Below are 10,039 nucleotides of genomic sequence, written 5' to 3'. Positions count from 1 at the left end.
CCTTCCCTAGCCCAAATCTTTCAACATTTCACATGGTGCATTGTGAAGCATGCTTGTGTCAAATGCTCTATTTGTTTTTAAGTAAAACCAAATCTCGAGTTCTATATGCCAGCCTTTGCAGTCATTCTCACTTCCAAAGGAAACTGCCTTTTGCATTCGCTAGTATATGCATTAAAACTTGATGCTGAATACAAACCAAAACTTATGATACAGGAACCTGAAAAATGTAGGAACCTGAAAAATATGTTTTAAATTTTCTCTTAAGGTGTCAAGAGTAAAAGAGAAGATTGGTTAAAATGTGATCCAGTGAAGCAAATAAAGCTGGAAGAGATCTGTACAGGTGAAATGACTTCTGATTATCTATTTTGAAATATGAGTTAAATAAATTCTCATTGCTTGGTTTTAAATGTTTCTTTACAGTAGCAATTCTTATTAAAGAATTTTAGCTTTATTTTACTATTCTTTACTAGCTGTTCTTTACTATCTCTGCTGCGGAAATGGCTACTGTAGAATAGACATAGTTTAAGATTTTTGGAGATTTCTATTGCCATGAGAATTATGTTATTGGAGATGGAATTTTCCTGCGTGCGCAGTTGAATTTGGGGTAGCACTGATGACAGCGTTCAAGTACAGTTTTAAACTGTAGGTAAAGACCAAGGTAGCTTTTTCCCCCATTAAGATGTAGGAAGTGACATAACAAAATCTAGTGTGACACTCTAAAAACAGAAAGTGATTTTTTGTAACCTTATTTGGCTTTCACTGTAAGTTGACTCTCTGCACATGCATCTGTGCTCACAAGTGCCAGGACCTGTGTGTCCCAGATGACTACACAGAGGAAAAGTGGTGCCATTTAACTTCTTTGTTTCTCTTGATTGGCCAGTTAGTTTTTTGGGTTGTCTTTTGTACCCTTTAGGAGTCAATAGTTACAACAATGGCATTTTTCATCTTTGGATCTTGGTTGTTCCATCCTTTCAAAGTTGTGGCTGAGGTTGCTCCGTGCTGTCTTTGTTCTCTTGGTTTTTGTTTTTGTTTTGTTTTTTGGTTTAGGTACCTTTGCATCTTTAGTCTTGTTTTCCTCATGGTGTAACAGAAAGTGAAATGGTGCACTCAGCATGCTGTAAACTTGTTACCATCGTCTTCTTAACAGCGTGCAAGTCCTCTGCTGACTGGTTATCTTTCTTGTGATCTTGATGCATTTTGCAGCCTTTATGTCTTTTATTGCTGTTGTGTGTGTCCTTGGCTATTGGTGTCTGCCATTCTTTTATTCTTTCCTGTTGTTTCTTCTCTTACTTTAACAAATGCACATTTTCATTCACACCTTTCTTAATGTTCTTTAGAAATGTCTTTTATGAAGACACTCAAATGATGATTTGGTGCTTAAAGATACATTAGAAATTGATTTAAATCTGAGGTGAATGGTGCTTTAGGAAGGAAGTTTGTAGCATCCTTTTTGACAGTCAGTGACCCTAAGTACCACAAGCAAGAGGAGCAGTCATTTGAGACTCTTGGATTTTTGCTTTAACTTGCTTTTCTATCTTGTCTTTCAGCTGAGGGCAGTATTCCGCTTGATACAGCTATGCAGATCCTGGTTGGAGATGGCGAGGCTCTCCGCAGCCCAATCAAAGACTCAAAAGAGATGTTTCAGACCTACAAGAAGATGTATCTGGAAAAAAAGATGCAGAAGTCTTGATAGTACTCATGTAACATCATAGTCTATCACTAGAGAATAAAAAAGGCAAGACTAAAATTCTTTTTTCTGTTTACTTTATATTTCTGAATAGTTGTGGGGAAAAAATAAAAGGTGTTGGAAGTTCTCCCCTTATTTGCCTCATATTTGTGAATGAATGAGATCTTTTTCTGTATTTATTGCACAAATATGATTTGGTGCTGAAAATGCCATCATTAGATGTCTTGTTTCTTCTTGGCATATTTGATTTTATTTTTTTTTTTAATAAGATACAAAAGTTAGTTGACTCTTGACCAAAAAAACCTCAAATGCATTTACATTGCCATAGTCTGGTTTTGCTTCTGATTCTGGAAACCTTCTGTTTGTGGTCTGATCCTTTGCTGGTAGTGGGAAAATATTCCTACAGGAAAGGGATTCCAGTGGATTCCCAAGCATTACACCTTTATTTCCTACAAATCTGATTGTTGTGCTTTAACAAGGCTTTCTGGTTTTGTAGACTTTTCTTTAACTGGGCTTAATAGTTTGAACTATTAAACAAATATAAATCCCTCATATCAAATATACATATTGGGGATACAGTGACGCATATATGCTGCTACCCAGTTTCCTTATACTTCTTTTTGTGGAACTTGTATGAAGTGAACTCTGAGTTCTTCATCTGAACACATGCTGTAAATTCATAGTTGACTTCTCTTGTTTTTCTCTCTCTCTGCTTTCTTTACACTTGAAAGAAAAGTGTACTGTTAAAGTGCAGGGAGTTTGAATTCACTCTTGTCTGGACTGTGTTTCTCAGTTTAACCAGACTGTAATTAATTTCTTTGCTTAAAAAGTGTTAGATAGTGTTTGACTACAGATAACGTTTGTCTACAGATAACGTTTGACTACATGTTAACTGTGACATAAGAGTTATATTTGTTGCTGGGTATCTTTTGTTAAGTGCCTTGTCACTATTGTTCGGAATTTTTAGTTGAATAATATTTTTTCAGATATTTGCTACTTGATTCTATCTGTTAAAACCTTTATACTGGAAGTAAAAACTCTGTAGATACTTAGTTGAATAATTTTTATACTTGAAATAAACTTCTGAAGGCTATGGGCTGTGCCTTGTCTCTTTTTTAGTTTAAATGTATGAAGCTGTATTTATTGCAGTTAGTTTAACTGGCATTGAAGATATTCCTGTAGATGAAAAGCAGCTTTCTTCTTAAAAGGTTTCATAGTTGCAAGTGAGAACTGGACTTTACTCTGAGCTTTTTCTAATGTTCTTCTAACAGTCCTAACAGCATGTACTTATACTTTGGAGAACTCATCAGGAATGTTGGTTTTCTTCAGCATCTTCTTTTTTATTACCCGGTGGAACATAACATTATAATTCCCTTGCTCTGCCGGTATGCTGAATTATAAATTGGCTTTTTTGGGAAAAAGAAGTCCTCCCATCACACATCTCCTTTCAAAATAGGGAACTATTTGTGATGTTTTTACTCCCTTCCTGTCTGGCACAGCAGTCCTGATTTTTTAATATACATATGATCCAGAGGTTTAGTTAATATACAGGGGGTTGTACAGGGGGGTTGTACAAGGGTGTTCTACAAGGGGGTTAAAAGAATTCTGCTTGCTTAACAGAAGTACTGCTTGCTCAGCAAACACCTATCATGCTTACCGATTAAAACCAGCTTTGCGGTTTGAACTTTGACCAGACTTATGGTTAAAACCAGCTTTGTGGTTTGGACTTTGACCAGATTCCTAGAGAGCATGCGTAACAGCTAGAGGTAAAAAGTTCAGGCTCGAGGAAGACTCATTTACTTCATCTTAAAAACGCCTACTCACAAGAGGAAGACTCATTTACTTCATCTTGAGCCCCTCCCCCGTGACCAGGGGGGCACTGCGCAGGCGCGAAGGACCTTCTAGCTCATTATAATACGAAGCGGGGATAGGACATGAATATGTATAGGCATATCATGTAACCGTATGAATAGGTATAACTTTAGAGAATAAATGTAGAGAGAAGCAACGCTGAGATGCGCATGCTATGGAGGAGCCATCCCCGTGCACCTCAGCGCTGAATAAAAGCATACCTGCTTTACAACTTTAACGAGTTGTGGAGTCTATCTGCATGTCAATTTGGCGAGCCAGCCAGGAGATCTCTGTTAACTGCAGGGTCGGCTGGGGGTGGATATCCTAGGCACCCCAGGCCACTTGCCTGGAGGAGCTCCGCTTCTCGTCTGTTCAGTGCGGTGGCAGACAACAACCCATGCTGACTGCGGAAAACGGTATGCTTGGAATTTAGGTTTGTAATCTTGGGGGTCTATAAGTTGTACGCTTGACCCGGGGCTGCTGGTAAGACGTGCAGAGATGTCTGGCGCACAGCATAGTTCCCCATGGGAGGGAGGGCTTGCAAGCAGAGGACTCGCTGACCGATAGAGCAGCCGCTAGGGATCCTGAGGGTGGATCAGGCGAGTCCGGGTTTTCACCATATCCCAGGTTTTGGGAGCCAGGACGGACCTGCTGATGACCACAGTGGAAGCAGGTGAAGGGTAGGCAAACCCACCAGGTCTCCGCTGCGTCCCAGGTTTTGGGACTCGGGATGGAGCTGCTAATGACCGCAGTGGAAGCAGGAGAAGGGTAAGCGGAACCATTGTGTGAGTGTGTCTGTGGGATCCTGTGTGTGAGAATTTTGTGTGGCTGAGATGTGGCATAGCTACGAAGCGAGTGCAGAGTCCTGATCCGTGGTTCTGTGTTCTCCGTGAGGAGAGCGGCAGGAGATGGATGAAGCGTTTATGTTTCTTGTCTTGTACATCTTGTCTGCTTGTAATCAAGGAAGTTTAGGAATTGGGGAGGGTATGGCTACCCCTCCTACAGTGGTTAGCTCTACGCCAAATAGTGAAACCTGAATTCTTGGTGCGGCACACAGAACAGGTCCTTGGATACTAGGAAGGGATTCCATGTGTGCCCTGTAGAATTGTGACTATATATATTATAGGTGGCATTTTGCGTGGATACTGTGGTAGTGTCCCTACTGTAAAGCTTACTTCTATAGCCACTCAGAGTGGGCTAGATACTGTTCTGAGTGCGTTAGAAAATATAAAAAGGAAAATAATCAAAGATACACGACCGATCATTTCATAGGACCAAAATTAGTGGATTGATCTGAGGATGGAGCCATAGAGTCCCGGGAATCTATCGGGAAGTAAGGAAAGAAAATTGGGAAAGGGTTTGCAAGAAATATTGGAGAGAACTCGAGGGGAGACAACTACAAGATAGAAAGTAGACATGGGAGCAAGTCAAAGTAAAGAAATTTTGCAAAAGAGCCCCTTGGGATGTATTTTGGCACATTGGAAAGAAATTGCAGGGCCCGGAGGGATGGAGAATAAAAGAACTCTAGTTAAATACTGCAATCAGTGGTGGCTTCTCTATAAATTAGAAGATGGGGTAAAGTGGCCACTTAGTGGAATATTGGATTATAATGCCATGTTACAGTTAATGTTGTTTCTGAGGAGAGAAGGGAAATGGGATGAAGTATCATACGCAGATATGTTTTTCACCCTCCAAAACCACCCAGAGTGGCAGAGAGCCTGCGGAATGATACCACCTCAGGATCCCCTGGTGTTAGCCCTGGAAAGGGATGGCAGGGAAAACAAAAACAAGCCAAAACAATGTTGTTCATCATGTGGTATTGGTCAGAGGTGTACTAAACAGGATAAAATTCACCGAGATGCAGATCAGGAATTAGTAGACATATTTAAACCCCCACCAAAGAGACAGGTAGACATGGTTTCGAAGGACACCATTACTCCCCCAGGGAGTCCGGTCTCCTTAGGGACCTGACAGAAACACATCCTACAGGCACCTTTTTGGGAGGCAGTAGGACCTGAAGGAAATATGATGTTAATTAAAGTACCTTTTTCCACCCTGGACTTGGAGGCGTGGAAGAGGGTAGCTAAGGATTATTGAAATGATCCCATGAGCATTACAAAATACTTGCAGTTTATAATGAAGCAGCATAATCCAGACTGGAATGACATACAGCTGCTATTAGAAGCAATGATAGAAAAACAACTGATATTAAAAACAGCGGGAGATCTAGCTGACGATTACTACAAAATGAGACAACAAGATGTGAAGGAATTTTTTCCTCTCCAGGATCCAAAATGGGATCCAAATCGATCAGCAGAATGTGAAAGGCTGCAGGCTTATCAAGAATGGATTGTTAAAGGAGTAGAGAGGGCTATTCCAAAAACTATAAATTGGTCAGCGTTATATGCAGTAAAACAGGGCCCTTCGGAATCACTGTCTGAATTTTTAGACCGATTAAGGGATGCAATGCGCCATAATACACCGTTAGATCCGGGGTCAGAGGTGGGAATACAACAGTTAGTTTCTTTGTTTCTGGGACAATCTACTGGGAACTTAAGGAGGAAACTCCAGAAGTTACGACCAACAGAAGGGAGAAATTTAGAAATTCTGCTGGATGAGGCATGGCGAGTGTTCAGTAACCAGGAGGAAGGTTATAAGCAAGGAATGCAGCAGTTAGTGGCAGTAGTGGAAGAAGGGGGAAGAAGAGAACAAAGACAAAGATCCCGACTGGGTAAAGGATGCTGCGCGTTGTGTAAGAAATTTGGGCATTTGAAAAAAGAATGTCCAGAAAACAAAGGGAACTGTCGCCCAAATAGAGCTACTAAAGGGAGGGTGGTCGTGCATGTAAAGGAAGAATGACGAGGACCGGAGGAATCTTCCCTAGCAGACCCACTGGTTATAATGAAGCTAGGGGACGAGAAGAAGGACATAGAATTTTTGGTCGACACGGGCACAGCATACTCAGTTTTAAAGCCTTGATGCCCTTAGGGGATGAGTACATTACGGTAAAAGGAGCAGCTGGCCAAAGTGAAAAGGCGTACTTTTGCAAACCATTGAAACATTAATTGGGAAAGCAGTGGGGCATTCATAAATTCTTATACACGCCCAATTCTCCAAAGGCTCTCCTGGGGAGAGATTTATTAGAACAATTGGGAGCAACCATTACCTTCAAAGGAGGCGAGATTACCTTGGAAGTTAATGACCAACAATATATAGAAATGTTGAGCTTAGTTCTGATCACACATCAAACTGAGGAAAAGGTCAGGGAAGATGTATTGGATCAGGTATTCCCAGGAGTATGGGCTGCAAATATACCTGGAAGGGCCAAAAATGCAACCCTGATACAGATTAAGCTCAAAGAAGGAAAACAGCCAGTTAGGGTCAAACAATACCCCTTGAAAAAGAAAGATAGGGAAGGAATCTGCCCAATAATTGAAAACTTCCTACAGTTAGGGTTATTGAAGGAATGCCAGTCTGATTATAACACCCCTATTTTACCTGTCTGTAAACCTGACGGGTCATACCGGGTGGTACAGGACTTAGGAGCTGTTAAAAAAGTGACTGAGGATCTTTACCCTGTGGTAGCAAACCCATACGCTGTATTAATGTGTTTAACACCAAAGTTAACTTGCTTTACCGTTTTAGATTTGAAGGATGCTTTCTTTTGCCTCCCTCTCCACGAAGCCAGCTAGAAAATCTTTGTGTTCGAATGGGAAAACCCTAAGAGTGGGCTCAAAACCCAGCTCACATGGATGATGCTGCCTTAGGGATTCAAAACCAGTCCCACTCTGTTTGGAAAACAACTTGCAAAAGATTTAGAATCCTGTGAAGCTGCATCAGAATAAGGAAAATTATTGCAGTACGTGGATGACATCTTAATTGCTACCCAGACAGAAGCCTGTGTGGCTTGGACGGTAAGCCTTTTAAATTTTCTGGGACTCCAGGGATACAGGATATCTAAGAAAAAGGCTCAGGTAGTGAAACTGAGAGTAATTTACCTCGGTTACGAAGTCAGCACCAAACAACGAACTCTGGGACAAGATCATAAAGAGGCAATATGTTGGACCCCGAAGCTCCGGAAAATAAAAGAACCGTGAACCTTCCTGGGAATGACAGGGTGGTGTAGACTGTGGATCTATAATTATGGGTTGCATGTAAAGCCTCCGTATGCACTCATTGCTGATGGAAATAGAGACCTTCAGTGGACAAAGGAGGCTACGCAAGCCTTCAACCAACAAAAGAATGCTCTCATGTCAGCTCCAGCTCTAGGACTTCCAGATGTGAGTAAACCATTCTTTCTGTTCTCCCACGAGAGGCAGGGGATTGCCCTGGGAGTACCAGCACAGGACTTGGGTCCCTACCGGCGAGCAGTTGCTTATGTTTCTAAGGAATTGGACTTTGCAGCCAAAGGATGGCCTGGGTGCCTTAGAGCCGTTGCGGCAGTTGTGATAAATATCCAAGAAGCGCGCAAATGTACCCTGGGCCAGAAAATGACAGTGCTAGTGTCCCATACAGTGTCTGCAGTACTGGAAGTAAAAGGTGGGCACTGGCTTTCTCCTCAGAGGTTCCTGAAATATCAAGCCATCATAATGGAACAAGATGATGTAGAGATAGCGGTAACTAACATAGTCAACCCAGCTTCTTTCCTCAGGAGAAACGAAGGAGAACCTGTACATCATGATTGCCTGGAAACTGTTGAGGCTACGTATTCCAGCCATCCAGACCTGAAAGATAATCCTTTGGACAACGCAGAAACCTGGTTTACTGATGGGAGCAGCTGTGTCGTCAGTGGAAAACGGCATGCTGGGTATGCAGTCACCACCTGCATAGAAGTAATAGAATCTGGACCTTTACCAGTAAACATTTCTGCACAAAAGGCAGAGCTGATTGCACTAACTAGAGCTCTGGAACTAGCAAAAGGACAAAGTATAAACGTCTATACAGACTCAAGATATGCATTTGTGTGGGCAGGTTTGTCATAGCTGTGAGCAGAGGCAAGAGGCCTTGGACAGAACTTGTGCTCCTTTACCCAGATCATCTGGGGAGGCATATTAGGGTACATAGCAAACAAAAGCTACAGGTACGTAGCAAACAAAAAACAGAGTAGGGACAACATAGGCCCCCTGAGGAAGCTCTCGGGAGAACTGGCTACACAGCATTTGGAGAAGTCTGAGGTTCTGGATGACTTCTTTGCCTCGGTCTTCACTGGCAAAGGCTCTGACTGCACCACTCAAGTCTTGGAAGGGAGAGCAGGGACTGTGAGAATGAAGACCTTGGGCCCGCTGTAGGAGAGGATCTGGTTCGAGACCATCTTAAAAACCTGAACGTGCACAAGTCCATGGGACCTGATGAAATCCATCCGTGGGTCCTGAAGGAGCTGGCGAATGAAGTTGCTAAGCCACTGGCCATCGTATTTGAAAAATCATGGCAGTCAGGTGACGTTCCTGACAACTGGAAAAAGGGAAATATAACCCCCATTTTCAAGAAGGGGAAAATGGAAGACCCGGGGAATTACAGACCAGTCAGTCTCACCTCTGTGCCTGGCAAAATCTTGGAGCACATTCTCCTGGAAGGCATGCTAAGGCACATGAAAAACAACAAGGTGCTTGGTGACAGCCAGCATGGCTTCACTAAGGGGAAATCCTGCCTGACCAATTTGGTGGCCTTCTATGATGGGGCAACAGAACTGATGGACAGGGGTAGAGCAGTTGATGTCATCGACCTGGACTTGTGCAAAGCGTTTGACACTGTCCCACACGACAGCCTTCTCTCTAAATTGGAGAGATATCAATTTGATGGATGGACCATTCGGTGGATAAAGAACTGGCTGGATGGCTGCACACAAAGAGTTGTGGTCAATGGCTCGATGTCTGGCTGGAGAGCAGTAGCGAGTGGTGTCCCTCAGGGATCGGTGTTGGGACCGGTCTTGTTGAACATCTTCATCGCTGTCATGGACAGTGGGATTGAGTGCGCCCTCAGCAAGTTTGTTGATGACACCAAGCTGTGTGGTCCGGTTGATACGCTGGAGGGAAGGGATGCCATCCAGAGGGACCTTGACACGCTTGTGAGGTGGGCTGATGCCAACCTTATGAAGTTCAACCACGACAAGTGCATGGTCCTACACCTGGGTCGGAGCAATCCCAGGCACAGCTACAGATTGGGCAGAGAAGAGATTCAGAGCGGCCCTGCGGAGAAGGACTTGGGGGTGCTGGTCGATGAGAAAATGAACATGAGCCGGCAGTGTGCGCTCACAGCCCAGAAAGCCAACCATATCCTGGGCTGCATCAAAAGGAGTGTGACCAGCAGGTCGAAGGAGGTGATCCTGCCCCTCTACTCTGCTCTTGTGAGACCTCACCTGGAGTATTGTGTGCAGTTCTGGTGTCCTCAACATAAAAAGGACATGGAACTGCTGGAACAAGTCCAGAGGAGGGCCATGAGGATGATCAGGGGACTGGAGCACCTCCCGTATGAAGACAGGCTGAGGAAGTTGGGGCTGTTCAG

The 10,039-nt window shown here is 43.2% G+C and overlaps 1 protein-coding gene across 3 annotated transcripts in view; it reads left to right on the top strand.

Annotated features, from left to right (window-relative positions):
• Nucleotides 1-2,780, top strand: part of RESF1 (retroelement silencing factor 1) — a 30,403-nt gene extending 27,623 nt beyond the window's left edge. For 2 of the 3 annotated variants that reach the window (XM_065681769.1, XM_065681752.1), the window contains exons 3-4: nucleotides 266-340; nucleotides 1,548-2,780. In XM_065681769.1, the coding sequence (XP_065537841.1) occupies nucleotides 266-340; nucleotides 1,548-1,690 (218 nt within the window). In that variant the 3' untranslated portion in view covers nucleotides 1,691-2,780. The remainder of the gene's footprint in view (nucleotides 1-265; nucleotides 341-1,547) is intronic. The other variant, XM_065681760.1, reaches the window with a different exon arrangement.
• Nucleotides 2,781-10,039: the final 7,259 nt, after the last annotated feature.

This window comes from Lathamus discolor, chromosome 1 (assembly GCF_037157495.1).
Source record: "Lathamus discolor isolate bLatDis1 chromosome 1, bLatDis1.hap1, whole genome shotgun sequence".
Taxonomy (NCBI): domain Eukaryota; kingdom Metazoa; phylum Chordata; class Aves; order Psittaciformes; family Psittacidae; genus Lathamus; species Lathamus discolor.
The sequence above is the reverse complement of the archived record's forward strand: the minus strand, read 5'-3'. Positions and strand labels throughout refer to the sequence as shown.